Here is an 18,417-nt window from a genome sequence, read left to right on the forward strand (position 1 = left end):
CTCAGACCCCCGGTGGATGTTGACCTCCCCGGTACCTCTGCAGAGGCGTGGCCGGGCGGGAGCGGTCGTGACGGGGCTCATCGCGCAGCTCCTTCCTCCGCTTCTCCGGTACGTGAGGTCGACTCGGAGGGAGGTGAACGTCGCGAAGAAATCATTTTAAAAGACAAGGAGGAGAAGGCAGAAACATCACCCACCCCCTCCATCGAGCTGGTGAGATGACAAAATGGCTGATTTATCTCGCGGGTTTCGACGTGTGTGATATTTGCCCGTTTGCCGCCGTGTCGCCGTCGCGGCCCGCGGAGCCGTTAGTTAGCTTAACGGCGGCTAACGTTAGCCTCCGCGGCCCGATCGCAGGCCGCTGGGGTTTGGGCGCGGGGACAGAAACGCAAAGACCCCGACGCTTTCCAAAAATAGCGCCACGGTGCTTCGCGTTAGCTTTCCGGGGGAACAGACCGCCACGTAGCCTGTCATGTTACCGCTGTGCGAGCGGTTAGCGGTTGGTGGCTTCGCGTCCAGACTGTAGAACGGTATCCGCCGTGTTGTGTTGTGTTTTGTGTGTGTGTGTGTGTGTTGCGCCTGGTTGTACATGTGTCGCCTTTTCTAGCGAGCGTGCAGCCGCTAGCCTGCTAATGCTAATCAGGCCTCTGCGTGTTTCCGAGATGGAGAGAAGCACCAGGAGTCAGTGAGCTGGTAGTGAAGGGCTCAGTTATCTGAGGATGTGAAACTGGTTGTCTGGTAGATCTACTCTACTGTAAATAATCATCAGTGGCCCCTGACGTCCACGTTATCCTGCAGCTAATGCTACTCGTCCAGGTAAAGGTGGAGATGTGAGCACCTCTCATCTCAAACATCACACCACAGACATGTTTTCTGTTCCTTTACGATCAGTGCTTCAGAAATGACTGGTTGTCCTACAGTGATATTCAGCTATTGTTGTCATCCAGGATCATATTGTGTTATGTTGCTTTTGCAATTTGTGTCGATTCTTTTTTATACAAAGCACTTTGAGTTGATGTTACAATATGCAGTCATTGGAAAACACTGATATTGAATTTGCTGTGTTCATCCTGATAGTCTGCAGACTTGACTTATTTACAGCTGAAGCCTTCGTTATTCTATGTTAATGTTTAAGTTCTGATCATTTCAGCTCATTTGTAATAATCGCTGTAATAATGCTGACCTCCGTGATCACTTTTGGTCACTGTAACAGTGATTTTTTTTAAATCTCAAGAATGTAATTTAAAAAAAAGTCCTTGTTTTGAAAAAGCCTCTCAGCTAATGTTATGTTTATGTGGTTCCATGCTGTAACATGTGATATATATACATTCGTAGTAATTGTAGGTTGTATAATCTTTACTGGTTGTGCATCATTGGAAGGGGGGTCACGTTTGTGTATGTCTTGTTTTATCAGTTTAACCAATGACTGATCCTCCTTTTCAACTGTACGGGTTAAAGACAGAAATGCCAAAACTGCAAATCGTACAAGTGTCGGTTTGTCTCATTACATGCCAATCATTTCACAACAGCACCAGCTTCCTACTCATCTGGCTCATCAGTGCAGCGATATGAGAAATGAAAAGCTGTCAAGTAATGTTCCCAATGTAACATGCAGAACATTATGTAAGCACACAACCTTGTACAACATATTCTCAAAGCAACTAACCAGTAGTGATTACAGACTGTTCCTGTGTCCTGGTTTCTGTCAATCAGAAAAGCCTATCGAGCTAAATGATGGTTATTTGGATTTCCATCTTGAAGCGTGTATTTTCTTTATGTCATAAATTGACTGAGTTGTTTGATTCCTTTTTTTCCTCTTATCCCTGTCCAGCCTCAGGAGCAGTGAAGTGTCTTAATGGCAGTTCGTCGAGGACACATCAAGTACTTGAAAGTGAGTATGAGAAGCGAGTTTCCACTACAAACCATATGGGTGTGATCAGATGTTCTGGTCGGGTGTTGGACAAAGAATTTACTCCTAAAGTCCTGTTATCCTGTTAAAGATTTCTCTTCATACTGAGAATTAGACGGTGAGATGGTATTTGGAGAAATCCACAAATAAATATGCATGTCAGCTCCCCACGCTTTGCCCATGTTTGCTGTTTGAATACAGGACTCTCATTCATCCTGTTAGGCGGTGTATCTTACCCACCAGAATACACAATCACAGCCCTTCTCCTGCATGAATGGACCTCTGTCAGCTTGACCGCCATACTTGTTCCCATTTCAAACCTGATCCCATCGCAGCCACCAGTAAATGTATCGACCATGACGCTCCGTGCTGAACGCATGTAGGAGAAACTTTCAGAAGTTGAATGAAGCAATGTTTCGTTCTGGCTCTGGGAAGTTTATGTTGTTTGCTAAACTAATCTAAGATCCTTCAGACTGGATTGCAGTGCAACGTGACGTAATCTGTTACTTAGCTTTAGATGGCTGTGACTCAGGAGGTAGAGCCTGTTAGCACTGACCAGAAGGGTGGCGTTGTGATCCTTTCCTGTCTGCATGCCGAAGTATCTTTGGGCAAGACGTTGAACCCTGACTTCTGGGCCGGCAGTGTGAATGACGTGTGATAGAAACGCAAGACATTTAGGAGGCACATTTGGGCCAGAAAATCTCTATATGAATCCATTTACCCGCTCTGCAAATGTAAACTTTTTGTATATAGCCGTTATGTTGGGTTCCTTAACAGTGAGTCTTGATCTGAACTAAATATTTTGCCTGTTTGCACACTCGCCATCTCTCATGCAGAATCTTTCTAGGAACAGGTCAGGATAATGAGAAGCAAGTCAAACTATTAAATAGCTTTAAATCCTTATTTATGAAAGAAGCTGCAGGGGTACCTGTGTTGGACCAGCCGGCAGCAACTGTGCAGGAACTGCTCCTGTTGATCGACTGATAAGTCTGTGCTTTTCATTGATTTAGATAAGCTAGCACGTTGTTCTGGTTCAAAGACTACAGATGAAAAAGCATTTAAACATAATTTCAGATGAAAATGTATTTAATAGGAGGTTTTAAAATTGGATTTACCTCTTGTTATGTTATTGTGTTGTGTTGTTGTGTTATCAGTGACGTAAAGGGGTTGTTTGAGGTAGCAGGGTGGACAAAGAGTATAAATTGTAGGACATGACTGTTCACTCTACTTTGACTTTGTGCTGCTGCCAGCAATTGAGTTGGAAAGTAATTAGTTTGAATTGATTTCCTATATCATCTGCCCTTCTCTTTTTGCATGTGTAGCTTTTGGGAATGGTGCCTTGGTTTATTTATATTGCTAGAAAGACTTCTTGTATTTCCATTTAAACATAAGCTTTGCATACTCTGGGTGCTTACCTTGCTTTGTGTCCTTTTTTTCGTTCGACCCACCTGGCCGACTTGCAGGAGGTTTATGACATGTCAAACGGTTATGAAGACCACATGGGGGGGGACGAGGGGAAGGACGCCAAGACCAACCTGATCGTGAACTACCTGCCTCAGAGCATGACGCAGGATGAGCTGCGGAGCCTCTTCAGCAGCATCGGGGAGGTGGAGTCCGCCAAGCTGATTCGAGACAAAGTCGCAGGTACGCTACGCTCTGAAGCGATAAGACCTGTGACAGATGAGCTCGCCACTTAAACAAGAGATTTTGTTTTAAATGGCCAAGGATTCCTGTTACAAATAACAAGATACAAGTTGTGGCAACAGCCTCTGAGTACATCAGTGGTGTTCCAGCTTTATGACTTTTGGTTTATCCCTCATTTTCAAGTTAACTTGTCTTTGCTGGCAGGATATATTCTAAAGGGGTGTTTCCTGACTCCTTTCTTCTCTGTGATTTCATATAGTAACTTTTATTTCAAAAAATATCCCAAATTTATTTTCCTGCTTGAGTTGGGTCCTATAGTTTCTCTCAGCTTTTCACCATCATAGACTTGTTTTTATTTATTCCAACCAGTCCTGCGCTGTTGAACTGTAGATGGTTTTCTTTGTTTGTTCAGAACTAGCATGCAATGTTAAGATTTGTTTTTGTTTTTAAATATTTATTTGTTTGCAGCTTTTTTTGAACGACACAACGTTTTTTTGTTTTATTTTATTGTTTTCCTTTTTTTTTCTCTAGGCCACAGTTTAGGGTACGGATTTGTTAACTATCTTAACCCTAGTGATGCAGAAAGAGCTATCAGTACACTGAATGGACTAAGGCTACAGTCCAAAACTATCAAGGTAACGTGCAATAAGGTGTTCTACAATTCTCAAACCAAAGATGTCATGTCATATAACTCTCCTTTGGCTCCTGTGCTGTCCGCTAACTAGCTAGAACATGTCAGCCCGAGAAAGTGATACTGCTTTCACAGCTCACTTACTGCCCTATCTGACATGTCTGTTGAGTTTGACTTTAATTTTACTTATTTGATTTCATACATATATGTATTTGAAGTACCTTTTTTATCAGTTTTATTTCATTTTTTATGTTGCTGTAATGTACCTTTATGCTTCTGACTTCACTCATTTTTGCTCAGACCTAAGACTTCATACCTGAAACTGTGATCATTTGTTTATCAGATTAGTTTGTCTGCAGTTTGTAAATACATTTAATGTTTATTTAAGTAATTAGACCAAACTTTTCAGATGATTGTAACTGATGAAACAATCGATATACTTCTCCATGTAAATCCAAAATAGTTGTTAAAATCTCAGTAGTTCTATAGATTTAATTTCTTGTACTTTTTTTGTTACTTTGTTCTACGTGTGTATCAGAGTTGTGATCGGTGGATCGTTTCTTCTTGTCACCAGGTTTCATACGCACGGCCCAGCTCTGATACAATTAAAGATGCCAACCTGTATATCAGCGGCCTGCCAAAGTCCATGACCCAGAAAGACGTGGAGGACATGTTTTCATGTTTTGGGCACATCATTAACTCCAGAGTACTTGTAGATCAGGGTACAGGTACGACAGGTGAATGACTTCCTTGCTTTTGAAAATAACAAATATTTTAGAAATAAGTAGCGACCAGAGAGCAGCTACACAGAAATGTAGGTATGCTCCTTGTACCAGAATAGGCTGTCACCAGCTGCACTCTCGTCCATAGGTGTGTCCCGTGGCGTGGCTTTTATCCGGTTTGACAAAAGAGCGGAGGCCGAAGAAGCTGTTAAGAGCCTGAATGGCCAAAAACCACCGGGGACCGCTGAGCCAATCACAGTGAAATTTGCCGCCAATCCTAACCAGGCAAAAAACACACAGCTCATTTCTCAGCTCTACCACAACCAATCCCGACGCTTCGGGGGGCCCGTACACCACCAGGCACAGAGGTTCAGGTGAGGCATGTTGTGACATTGAGTAAGACTTGGATCTTTTGCGAGTCATATCCAAACATATTTTATTTTAATAATACTATGCTTGGTTGTAGATAAAAAACAGGATTAATTTCTGCTTTAGGGCCAAAGGAAGACTTGATGTTTGTAAACCAGTGATTGACAAGGTCCTGGATTAATTGAAATGCGTCTCATTCCAGGTTTTCCCCCATGAGTGTTGATCACATGGGGGGCATGGGAGGCGTCAGCGTCCCCGGCAACTCAACCTCCGGCTGGTGCATCTTCATCTACAACCTGGGCCAGGACGCTGACGAGAGCCTCCTGTGGCAGATGTTCGGCCCCTTCGGCGCCGTAACCAACGTCAAGGTGATCCGAGACTTCAACACCAACAAGTGCAAGGGCTTCGGCTTCGTCACCATGACGAACTACGAGGAGGCGGCCATGGCCATTGCAAGCCTGAACGGCTACCGGCTCGGAGACAAGATACTGCAAGTGTCCTTCAAGACCAGCAAGGGCCACAAGTAGAGAGCTGGACAATCAGGTGTAGAGGAGATGGGGGGAGGGGAATGACCTGCACCAGGCTTTTATTTGAGAGAGCTTAAGTACGAGTTTGCAAGTCTGGCACATCCGTTTGGGTTTTAGTGTACTGCGAGTGAAATGAGACTCTTCTGCACCTTTTGTTACTTGTCTAAGGCTGATTTAATGGTTTTTTGTTCTGTTTTGTTTTTTGTTTTTTTTCCAATCTTTATTCTCATGCTTGTGGCTTGAGGACACCCAGTGGGTTTTATTTTTTTAGGGAGAGGATGTTGAGTGCAAAAGCTAGGCCAAGATATCCCCAGGATAAAGTTCGAAAATGATCTAAAAATCCAAAATACTGTCTGTATCTGTTGCATGTATAACTTAGGGGACTAGAATAAAAGAGGCAGGCCGTGGGTGCAATGAAAATCCAGAAGCATAAAGAGCGACCTGCAAATAGTTTTCAAAAGATTTAGTGGATGATTCAGAGTCTACAGAAGAGGAAAACCATATTTGGCAATGAGCCGGTGGTTGTTTTGTCCTGGTTCCTCATCAGAAGTAGAAATAGATGCCTTAAATGATCATCCAGTGATGCAGACTACACAACCACTCACCGTATTGAGTCAATCTAAAAAAAAAAAAGCAAAGCACTTTTAAACAGTCTGTTTTTGGTTACTATGAATATCAGTCTTTTTGATGTTGATCTACGACTTTTGCTCACCCCCTTCGATTAACAGTTTCAAACATAACGAGTTTTGGAGGAAGATGTTTTTTTTTGTGATCCCTGTGTAAAATGTCTTTTTATTCTAAGTTGCATCGCAGCAGAATCCTGTGAAAATGATGAGTAGGGAATTGAGATGGACCAAAGACAGGGAGACATTTGATCCTCAAACCCCAGAGCAGATTTCCACGAGGTAAAAATCGCATCTTTTTCATAATAAAAAATAGGAGGTACTGAGGTTATATCTGACGCTGACTGAGAGCAACATCATTCAGGCTCAGTTTGCCGTTCTTTTTCGTTTTTACTTTCATTTTGAGTTCTTTTCTTTTTGTTGGGAGTTTGTTTTCTTATTAGAGCTATAGATTTTTATTTGTTACAATGTAAGTTACAAACTTGTTTTAATGAGTGCTCATCTCAAGTTTGGAGAGAGATTAATGGCCTTTGTTAATGATTACAGTTTAGACTTGCTTTTCTTTTTCTTCCTTTTTTGTTTTGGTTGTTTCACTTTGAACATAAACCATTAAATTTTAATTTGTTTTGCTGAAAGTTTTGTTTGTTTCTTTTTTCTTTTATATTTTTTTAGATACAGTTTGGAGTTTTGTTATTTTATTTTTCTAGTAACGAATCTGCTGCACTGATTAAAAAAACAATCCCTGGTCCAGCAGTATCTTAAGAATTATGGTGATTTTATTGGAGACTTTAAAACATCTGAGAGAACAAACCCTTAGTTGAGATATGGTGATTTAGACTGCACAGACACTTGAAGGAAAATGTCCAGCAGACATTTCATGAAGCAACATTTCTGAGGACTTACGTATTTAAAAACATTTAAACTTGTCCATCTAGCAAAGATAACTGGCATAAGACTGCTCTTTTTCTAGTGATGCCTTTGGTAGTCTTGTCTCGTTCTCCAAGGTGGAGAATAGGCATCGGTACTGTAATTTATTCTTTCAGATTTAACTTGACCACAGAGGAACCACATGATGGAGCTACACGTGGCAGATGATTCTTGGAGACAGTTCCTGCTCACACTTTTTAGGATTCACTTTTAAAACCATTATTTTCCCAGCAATAATCCACCTGACATTTCATAAAATGCGTATTTAATCGATTACTTACAGGATATATTATATTTCCATCACAGCTTCAGATTTTGGTCTTAAAAGTGCTTCTGATTTAGTATTTTCGTTATGTGTGAATCCTTAACTTTGTGCAATACTTTGTGGCTTGTTCAAAGCAGGCAATAGGGACTTGTTGTAGTTTTGAACTGTCATGTTTCAGAATTTCTTTTTTTCTACTGACGTTCCGGTACTGTTTAGTTTTCTCAGAAGTCTTGTTGGATTTGCATGAAAAGATGCAAGTGAATTTTTTTTTCATGGGGCAGTCGGAATAAACTGCGTTCCGCCTTAATTCATAAGTGGATTTGGTGAATTTTACATCTGAGGAGGCGCAAACATTATTTGACAATGTATGCGGTTACACTTGTTGCTTGTGTTTTTAATGGATTGTTGATTTTTTGTAGGGTTTTATTCTTTTGGTTTTGGACGGACACTAAATTGAAGTCCATTAAATGTCGTCTAACATTGGATCATTTCAATAAAAACATGGTGCAATTGCATTGTTGTAAGATAACTAAAGCCCATCCTTCCACCAAGTTTTGTGAAAATCCTTTCAGTAGTTTTTTGTGTAATCCTGCGAACAAACAACCTCTGGCGGAGGTGATGATATGACGACAGGAACAAAAATGTGTTTCAGGAGGTGCGTTGGTCGTGGTCACAGCCCCAGTTACCACCTTCAGAGACCAGATGGTGGTAACATGTGCTCACATTTTCTCCTGCGACTTTCAGTACCGTCAACAATGCAATAATCAATCATCTGTTTTTCTGCAGCCCCTGTTATTGGCTGCATGTTCACCTTTCACCAAATTAATTTTGAAAAAATCTAAAAAGACATGGGTCTGATGTTAAGACCCACAGAGAATCCCAGGATCATCTCATATAGAATATTTTCAGAAGGAAGTTATGTAGTAAGAAAATAAGAAAGGACATCTCAACACGTGGGCAGAGGAGAGGGACTAAACTCAAACACCCCATAAAGGCTATATTTACGAGCTGAAGGAACGTGGTCTTGGCTGTCGGGAAACTCCGGAGGCGAGAAGTCCTCAACTTTTATTTGAAAAGTGCGTTTACTGCCACTGGAATCGTTACTTATTGTTAGACAATGTAGATAACTTAGTTTAATATTATTACATGACCACCACTTGAAATGACTGAAACTGTTGTGACTTGCTGTCGATTGCCTGGTTAAGGCAGAGATACACTGATCCACAGCACATGTGAATCAAACACATCACAAAACTTTCACAGAACTTGGAGCACAGCAGCTTTTTTATTAGAAAACAACACAAAATCAAAAGCACAACGTATAAAAACAAACATTCTTAAAGGGACTTTTTGGTGCTACAATAATGTAAATATCTTTTGTGAGTGTTGCCTCAGTAACTATCCATAGACACCGTGTCTAACGTGAAGGTTAACCTCAACAAAAAGACTGTGAGTCTCATCTTTTACTTCCTGTTTGCTTTCAAGTCAGTCAGGCTCTCAGCTTCATTTTCAGAACTGAGAGTTAAGGCAACTCAGAACCTTGACTTCAATCTAAATTTGTAGTCGAACCTCATTAGAACAGGCCGGCTGTGATCGGCTAACTGATAAACACTAATCATATAATGCATGTTGCTGCAACACATCATCGTGTCTGCAGGTGCATTTGTACTGTATATACATTTCATCTGAAACTTAATGCATCTCCTCGCAACCCGTCATCCAGTCACGACAGAATGGAGACGCACACGTACAGTGATTGTCAAGTAATGGAGGGTTTTTTTGTTTTCGGCATGGCACAGGCAAAAATCAATTTACGCCGTTTAACTCCAACATTAACACACTCAATCTTTAGTCTCATTAAGGATGGAAACCCAACTGGATTTTCAGGGCCTCGGACGACAGCCCCTTCCATCCTGAGAGGTAAATCTCCGTACAAGGCAGAATCACTAGCTGTCCGTCCTGTGGAAGTGCTTCAGACTTGGCAAAGGTTGTAGCAGGCCACCGGCCTTTCCATCAGGTTTTCTCCGTCCACCTCAAACACGTAATCGCAGCGGTGTGCGATCAGAGGGGCATCGGACAGCGCCACGCTCTGATTCCCAAAGGAGATCACTGTGTCTCTCTGTGTGGGAGAGGAATTAGATAATGATTTAGGGCATTAATCAAAAATGACACTGAAAGTTAATGAAGTTGCTATGAAACTGGAAGTTATGTTAAATAAAATGTCCGTCTGTTATCTTATAGATTAGAATCGTATGTAACCATTCAATCGTGAGTGCAGTAGAGATCATGGTGTGGAGAAAAGTCAATCATGACATTTTATCCTATTTTTATAGCATCAAATAATAATTAAAACCAAATTTACTGGAAATATAAACACATACTTCTAAAATTGTAGATATATGTAGAGAAATTCTGAGATTCTGAGAATTAAGTTCCTCTGGAATCCAAATATTGATTTCTAATCCCATTATGAAATCACTTTGAATTTAACATTCCTTCACACAGTTGTTTTTCCTGTAAGTGGCCCTCACACTCCATTGTATAAAATGTAGAAAACATATTTTAAGTGTAGTTTGACTTTTTAGTTTGGTCCATGTCTCATTCAATAACACGGAGAAGGCGGGGTTTATGACCTATGCAGCCAGCCACCAGGGGACGATCAAGACCATTTGACTTTACTGTAGGGAAGCTGTCATGTCATCCATCTTTATGCACAAAATGCACATCACAGCGGAAAACTCTTTCCCCCAAATTTGCTTTGATAGTCGCTTCATATTTAATCTTGTAGAAAAAGTAAATAAAAAACTACGTTTTCAGGATCTTCATTTTGCAATTTAACCTGAACAAATAGAAACTGTCCCCCTCACCCGTGTGGGGCCACCTCCGTTGTTGACAGGAGTGGTGGCAACTGCTGTGGTGGCTGCGGCTGCCTCCTCAAAGTCCTTCTTACATAAATGAGCCATAATCCCAGCAGCCAAGGCATCTCCAAGAACGTTGATCATCGTGCGGAAGCGATCGCTGTAAAGAAGATGGAAGGAATCATTTACACACCGTCCCACCGAATAAACCCACTGATGCTTCATATGGTGTGACAACTTTCAGTGGAACTCACAGAACCCAATCGATGGCCACGATCAGCGAGATGTCAGCAGGCGGTAACCCCACAGAGGTCAGGACAATCACCATGGTAACCAGACCTGCTTGGGGTATCCCAGCTGCCCCGATGCTGGCTGCCGTCGCTGTTATGCTGATGAGACAAAAGTCAAGTGTGTTACACCTTTCAACTCAACAAACGCATCACATCGAGTTCAGTATCTATTCTCACCTAATGGTGACCAGCTGGCCAAAGTCCAAGTCGTACTCGTTGACCTGAGCGATAAAGATGGCCGCCACGGCTTCGTACAGAGCTGTCCCGTCCATGTTGATGGTGGCTCCCACTGGCAGCACAAAGCGAGCGATCTGCCGGTCCACTCCGCAGTTCTCCAGAAGACACTTCATGGTGATCGGCAAAGTGGCCGAGCTGCAGGGGAAGAAGAGAAAAGACGGTGGAAGTATGTACTCGCCCAGAAGACTGGGCCACGTCTGGAATATTGGAAATGAAAACATCAACAGATCTGTCTGCTCTTACCTGGATGACGTGGCCAATGCAATGACAAGAGCCTGCAGAAGCCCTCTGATGAACGGGAAGGGGTTTTTGCGGGTGAAGAAGAAGTAGAAGAGAGGCAGCAGGATGAGGCCGTGCACAAACAGACCCGACAGGACTGTGATGAAGTACATGCCCAGCTTCTCTCCAAGGTGGGCGGGGTCGTGCATGTCCAGAATCTTCCCAGCCACAAGGAACACAATTCCGAAGGGGAAGTACCTGCACGGAGGAGCAGAGAGAAGAAGATGTGTTTGACTCCGTTATGGGGAGAAATCCTTCTTTCTTGTTTCAACTTAAAGGTACCCCGCAGAATTTTTGACCAATAGTGGTGCAAGTGAGTCCAGGTCATTCCTGCAACAGCTTTTACACTATAATAGCAGTCAAGAGTTTGTGGTGGTGAGAAACATAGCAATGCACCAACTAAGGCTATTAGCAAGCAAACATAAATGTAAACAAAATGCACAATTTAACATATCTTAAAGAATGGATTTAACATCTTTTACCTCGAGGACAGACACAAAGAGTTTAAACAGGGAGTACGATTGTAAATATTTTTTAACAACAAAACCCCACATTGCACCTTAAAAGTTTTCATTTCGTAATTTGATTTCATTTAAGAGTCCGCCCCCTGGTGTTCAATGCACAGAAAAGCATTTCTTTATGGACGATAGAGCTGCCGTTGCAGCCATGGGAGGAAGGCTAAATTTTAATTATGCACACGAGTTTGGAATGAGACATTCAAAAATCATAAATGTGAGCAGTGGTGGGATGTTGTAAAATACATTTACCTTGGTATTCTACTTAAGTGCATTTTTCATGTATCTATACTTAACTTAAGGAGTTGCATTTTAAGGTACTTTTTACTTTTACCTCTGGACATATATCAACAAATTGGTGCTTTCTTCTCTACTACATTTTTACAAAGCATTGTAACACAAGATTCAACAAAACTCATCAATTAATCAAAATTTTAAGTATATTTCAAAGCAAGTACTAAAAATTAAGTGGAAAACTCAAGTTTCTATCTATTCATTTGTAATTTGAAATAAGTAAAATGTTTGAGTTCTTCCTCCTCCACTGCATGTGAATAATATTTGGGTGGATGTCCATATACTTCACACAGTCATATGTTATACACTGTATAATACACCTTATAGTACATCCAACCACATGTGTTTGTATTGTAACGATCATATAACAGTGCTTCTTGCTCAACTCTCACAAATGTAATCTAAGAGGCGACACTCGTGTGAAGCAGTAAAGACACTTGAGACGCCACCGGTGACTCCCTGAGTTCTTGTGTGAGGTTTATTTTTAGAAATAATCCAGCTCTGCTTGGTGAACTGTATGTTGTTTGTCCCTCTGGGATGTACCTACAGGACATAGTGTATTTTTAAAGGTGTGTGTGTGTGTGTGTGAGAGAGAGAGAGAAAGTACAGACTTACCACATAGCTGCATTAATGATCTTCATGACGCACTCATTGATGCACTGACACACGTTGACCAGCGGTGCTCCACGTTCTCCCATCTTCCCCAGCAGCAGACCTGAGATGTGTTTGTAGTCAGTAACCATAGGAACTCTTTAAAACTGTATTTCTGTCTGTGATTAATGTTTAATAAATCAACTCCTGATTAGATAGAACAGATATAAGCCATTAATAAGAGCAAAACTTTGCTTTTCCAGATTATGAAAACTATCCCATGTCATTAATTAACAATATTTGTAAGTCATAACCAGTGGTGGAAAGTAGCTCAGTACATCTATACTCAAGTACTGAAGAATAATAATACTTGAAGCTTGTACTCTACCTGAGTTATCATACTTTTCCCCAAAAAAATAAAATCTGAGAAAACACTTTTTTCTTCTATCTCCCACTCTGATGACACCTCAGGTTTATTTTGTGACCCTCAGGAGAATCTCGGCTCTTAGGTTGTGAACCATCACACTACTACCTACGGTATGTCTAGTACAAAGTAGTTTAAACACCAACTCTGCATGATGCAGCAAAGAATCTAATATAATCTCATATTACTACTGAAACCATGTATTTTTCCTTATCAAAGAAAATGAGTTCATAACTTTCAATAAAAATAATGTTATCTATTTGTATCTGAAAGAGTCTTGTCAGTGGAGGAAAGAGCCAAAGAGAAGAAGCATCCCGTTGGAGCGAGATAAAAACCAGACAGGGGGATTTTTTCAACCTGGCAACCCAAAAGTTGTCTCTGCATATAATGCCATGAATGTAATAATGACATACAGTATAAATGACCTGTAAAGCTTTATTACTAATCAATGGTCATTTGGTGGCCATTTTTAAGTCTTTAATGGAAGCGGGCAGGATAGGAAGTAGAGTTTTGAAATGTTATTCTGTGTGAAGGTCTCACCCATGGTGGCTGAGAAGATGACGATCCCCAGCACGTTCATGCCCTTGCTCGTACTGGGTACGATCTTATACTTGATGTCAGGCGCAGGGGTGATCTCCAGGAAGACCGGGTGGCCCAGGTGGGGGTTGTGGTAGTCAGGCATGACATACACATAGTTGGCCTGGGACTCCTTTACATCAGAGTTTAGCACAATAGGCACCAAATCTGTCCGGTACTGGAGAACAAGAGAACAAGCACAGAGATCAGTTAACATGTGAATTAATGAAGTGTGTGGCAGTCCGCTCTGAGTTTCCTCTTTTTGTCCACTCACCTGCTGAAAAGTTGCCTCAATTAGATTTGAAGGGATCATGTTCCTATAAAAGAGAGCACATAGACCAATGTCATATCATGTATGTGGAGAAACAACATGACAAGTAGATCCAATCTGGATATTATATCACTGCTGTTATCTGCTTTTAATGTTTAAAACGACCAAGAGTTGAGTTGTTAGTTATGAGTTTTAACGTTAATTTAATGTAAATTAGTTCAGTAGTGGCACTCAGTAGAGCACACACTGTACCTCCAACAAGGAGTCTCCTCATGAAACCACATTTAAATCCACAAGATCCAGATTTATGACCCTTACTTCATCCTTCCACCACATTTTGTGGAAATCCATCCATCAGTTTTTGCACAATCCTGATCACCAACTACCAAAAAACATAGAAGAAACCACAACCTCCTTGGAAATGAAGGTAATGAAACCACCCAACAGTATAGAGGAGCTGACTTTGAGCTGCTACAACAGTAAAATGCTGTTATATGAACTTGAAATATATTATATAACAGCAAAACTAACCCTAACCCACATGGACTTCCTCCTGATATCTTTTCGTCCAACACAGGAAAACAGAAAGAGGCCTTTAATGACCAGCATCATGCACTGGGAGTGTATTTGTACAACATACGTCAGTGACACTGAACCCCGGCTGCAAGCTCGTCAAACACCCAAGACACGCGTCTCCAAAATAATCAGGTTTAAGACGCAGGTATTAGTGGATCTCTGACATGGCGACCGCAGTAAGCCCAGAACGCACATGCTCACCAGCAGCATGCAGGCTCCGTCTTGTACACTGTAACACTGCACAAAGGCCATCTGAGAAAGTGCGGGCTTAACAGATCACAGTTAAGTGTTTCCTTATTCTTGGCTGAGCTGCTGCATGGGAATGACACTGCAACTATCATACAAGCACTTTTTTCAGGTTTTTAAAGACAATACTGCAGATGAAGAGTTTAATGTGCTTTCACGTGTCGATTTAATTTTCTCTAGCGTTAATTTAAAAAAAAAAGACAAATTTGTTGCCATTTTATTTGCTTTATTGTAATTTTTGAAATCCTCAGAGTTCATGAAATGTCACAACAAACGGTTCAGGAGGCTCAACTTATGGAGGATTTTATCATTGGTTTGTTGTGAAAGTTGGCTCGCAGGATGATACTCAAACCTTGAATCTCTTGAAAATCCCATGAGAGGGGGGGGGGTTCTCTATTCATATGGGAAAATACAATTAGACTGTAGTTGAAATTAGTTTTTCATATCCATGCTAGATGCGTATCTCTATGGCAACGATGGGTTTCCAGACGGACATTTCTCAACAACTAATACATAGAGTAGATTGAAATCTGGTTCATATATCCATAGTGCCCATGAGAGAATGAATCCTACCAACTGCCAGGGTCTGCGCTGTAACGACCGGGGATTGAGCCGAGGTAGAGAGGTCTCGTTGATACACACGCTCGACCAATCATGAGTCAGTCTTAGCTGTCAATCATGATGTTTCACTCTGTCTCTAAGCATCAAATAACTAAAACTCACAGAGTCCATCTGCGACATGCTCTTTGACTTAGTAGTTTCGCCCATGTCCCATCTGCTCACATGGAGGAGGTGAGGTTTATGGGCCTATAGCCACCAGGGGGCGATCAAGAGGATTTAGCTTCACTTTTGAGGAGCAGTCATGTCGTCCATCTTTACTTCACTACAGTATGTTTGACATCTGACATTCATGGTTTCATGTAATTATCTTGATATTTTTCACAAGGTCGACATTTATGGCTTTTTCAAATGTCTCAACAACGACTGGACAGATGTTTACCTGATAAGGTCCAGCAGCGCGTCAGCAGAGGTCATAACAGGGCCTGAACTCGCGTGGTGACCGTCTTTCTCTGAGCCCGTCCCCGGGTGAATGATGAGCACCAGGACGATGCCGACGATGACGGCGATGAAGGTCGTCCACAGGTAGTAGGTGATGGTCAGGACTCCGAGCCGGCCGCTCGCCCTCGTGTCCATGGCTGATAGGCCGGACATAAGACTGGAGGGGAAAACAGGAGATGTCGAAAAACTGTAAAATGCTTTGTTTCAGATTTCAGACTATTAGAGTTGCATGTGTTGATTAATTGTTCATTAGCCGCTTTAGAAAAAATTTAATTTTGGGGAATAATCAAGAAAAACATTCCAGTCTCAACAAAAGATCAGTTTGGAAGAAAAATAAATTTAAAAGACATATTCATGTTTTAATTTTGGGCATTACATACAAATTTGATCAGTTGCAGATATATTCTTATCACATTATCTTAAAAGTTAATTACATTAAACTGAATATACTGGGAGAAGGAGAGAGTAATGTTTCCAGCAACAAATTCCAGACCAGATTCAACGTCAACTCATCTTGTCTAAACAAAGCATCATGAACTACCAGACACACCTCTCACCTCCGCCGTGTATATTTTCACTTCAATTAGGAATCAATCAGGAAAACGTTGCAAAACACAGTTACACAAATGTCTTCATGCTTAATATCGCAAACAAAACACCCTGTACTTATGAACGGGATTGTGAGTTTGATGGTAAATCTCTCAGTAGTGATGCATTCATAGTCTCCTCTATCTCCCTTATATCTTACCCATGACCAGAGCAAGATAGAAGGTGACAGTTTTATTATAACAGCTTCACAACGTGTTCATTCAAGTTCCTGATGCAGGGGAGAGTGTTTCTTACCTGGAGGTGATGAGCGGCAGAATCAACATCTTTAACATCCTCATCAGCAGCTCTCCAGGGAACGAGAAGTAGATCTTGGCCTTTGTGAGAAGCAAAACGTATATATTTCCCTGTTGCAGAGTTTAGCATCATGTAACGACCAAATAAAAAAGGAAACAGGACCTGGGACAGTTTGTGCACTTCAACAACATACTTACAACATATACAATTTACAATGTTAGTAAAATAAATCAGATATTGAGCAGTTCCCTTTAGTTTATTATATTATTTTATATTATATGTTTTGCAGATACTGTCGATAATATCTATACTTACTGATAAAAAATTAATCTAAATTCTAATGATTTTCTTATTTTTGTTGATATTTTAACAAGTGCATCAGTAAGGACCAATTTTGTTTTTGCTTGATCTTAAATTAAATATAACCCTGTTTTAAATTATTTTGCCAAATCATTTGTTTATTTGCCTCCTTTGAGTGTTGCTTGTGTCTAAATATATATTTCAGATTCCAGACCTTTATATTTTTTCACGCCAATATTTATTTGCCTCAAACCTTAACAAATATGAATTTAAGTGGGGATTCAATACGATCAGGAAGTTGTCTTCAAAGGAAAGACATCCATGTCAAACATGTCAACTTGGTTATCAATGACTGATTCAACATGGTAAAAACATTATTGTTTGTATTCCCAACAATATTGGCAGGTATTTGCTCAGCAGATGAAGATTTTTACAGGATGTCTGCAAAGATACAAAGGTCAAAGGTTACTTAGCGCTTAGTGCGTGGGATGCTAATCGCTGACTAAGTCTGTTTCCAATTAGATCTTCTTACATCACAGTAACATGATAGCAGGATTACATGTGGCCTCTACGAGACATTTAAACACTTCAAAATCAGTTGTTGAATAGGTGGAGAAAAAACTAATCAATGTAATTAATAATGAAATGATAACATGAAGCTTTTAAACCCACAACAGATTTGCTTTGGGTGGAAACTGACATGTTAATACATTTGCCTTTTTTTTTTTTTACACAAATGTGTAAATGTGTATTCCTTCTCTTTGAGCTCAGTTTTGGTCTCCTCCTCCTGAGGGAAATATCAGCAGCTAAATTCATTATGTTCACCAGCTTGTTGCTAACTTTGTGTGTCTGACAGCTCTTTAGCAACTCTCTGTGGGTTCACCTCCTACATACAAGCAGTCATTGGTGTTAAAATATTAATGATGGTAGCTTAAACTCTTTCTCAGCCTCCTCTGGTAACTCTGGTTGCTCTGTTGTACCTGATACTTCACATCCTCACTGAACATCCATCCTTTTATTCATCCATACCTGTGTGGACAGGTTGAGCGACCGGAGGAGGAATCCGAGCACGCAGCCCGTCACCACGGCAAAGACTGAGAGAGTCAGAAGGCCATTCCTCTTGCAGTAGTCCTTCACGTACTCCCTGATTTTCCTTGACACCATGGTTTTCATGCATTTCTTCAGCCCCTCCATCCAGATACAGTATCGGTCGGCTTCCCCCCCTCCCCCCTGAGCGACTACAGATGTCCGGATCTCCCAGTTGAGTTGAGTGAGGTAGATCAGTGTGCGTCCCACAAGATATGAGGCGGAGGACAGAATCAGATCCAGTGGGGCTCCTGTCTCGCACTGAATGAACTCACCCAGTCTGAGAGAGGAAGCGTTAACTAATTGATTCCTGGTAAAGTGCAGCCTGCAAGGATTATCCCTATCCAATGGTAACAGT

General features: G+C 41.1%; 2 protein-coding genes and 3 gene segments (V, D, J or C); 3 read left to right on the forward strand and 2 right to left on the reverse strand.

The window, feature by feature from the left end:
- Positions 1-18,417, forward strand: part of LOC138412316 (Ig kappa chain V region Mem5-like) — a 47,252-nt gene that overhangs the window by 9,097 nt on the left and 19,738 nt on the right.
- Positions 1-18,417, reverse strand: part of LOC138412315 (Ig kappa chain V region Mem5-like) — a 28,671-nt gene that overhangs the window by 7,951 nt on the left and 2,303 nt on the right.
- LOC138404820 (Ig kappa chain V-III region MOPC 321-like) overlaps positions 1-18,417 on the forward strand; it is a 39,338-nt gene that overhangs the window by 6,198 nt on the left and 14,723 nt on the right.
- elavl1a (ELAV like RNA binding protein 1a) lies at positions 19-8,129 on the forward strand. Of its 7 annotated transcripts, none has more exons than XM_020098079.2 (7): positions 19-210; positions 1,829-1,888; positions 3,370-3,550; positions 4,082-4,185; positions 4,756-4,909; positions 5,052-5,277; positions 5,475-8,129. In XM_020098079.2, the coding sequence occupies exons 2-7, from the start codon at positions 1,853-1,855 to the stop codon at positions 5,797-5,799; spliced, it is 1,026 nt and encodes a 341-aa protein (XP_019953638.1). In that variant the 5' UTR covers positions 19-210; positions 1,829-1,852; the 3' UTR covers positions 5,800-8,129. The 7 variants fall into 7 exon arrangements, with proteins under 7 accessions (XP_019953638.1, XP_019953636.1, XP_069392073.1 ...); XM_020098077.2 differs by having other exon boundaries at positions 21-210; positions 3,358-3,550; XM_020098078.2 differs by having other exon boundaries at positions 38-210; positions 4,756-4,918.
- Positions 6,557-18,167, reverse strand: slc1a8b (solute carrier family 1 member 8b). Its single transcript, XM_020098074.2, has 11 exons — positions 18,003-18,167; positions 16,674-16,753; positions 15,772-15,987; positions 13,953-13,995; positions 13,643-13,856; positions 12,703-12,802; positions 11,243-11,476; positions 10,940-11,134; positions 10,727-10,861; positions 10,482-10,632; positions 6,557-9,733 (listed from the first exon to the last, which is right to left on the reverse strand). The coding sequence occupies exons 1-11, from the start codon at positions 18,165-18,167 to the stop codon at positions 9,587-9,589; spliced, it is 1,680 nt and encodes a 559-aa protein (XP_019953633.2). The 3' UTR covers positions 6,557-9,586.

Source organism: Paralichthys olivaceus, chromosome 12, assembly GCF_024713975.1.
Source record: "Paralichthys olivaceus isolate ysfri-2021 chromosome 12, ASM2471397v2, whole genome shotgun sequence".
NCBI classification, from domain to species: domain Eukaryota; kingdom Metazoa; phylum Chordata; class Actinopteri; order Pleuronectiformes; family Paralichthyidae; genus Paralichthys; species Paralichthys olivaceus.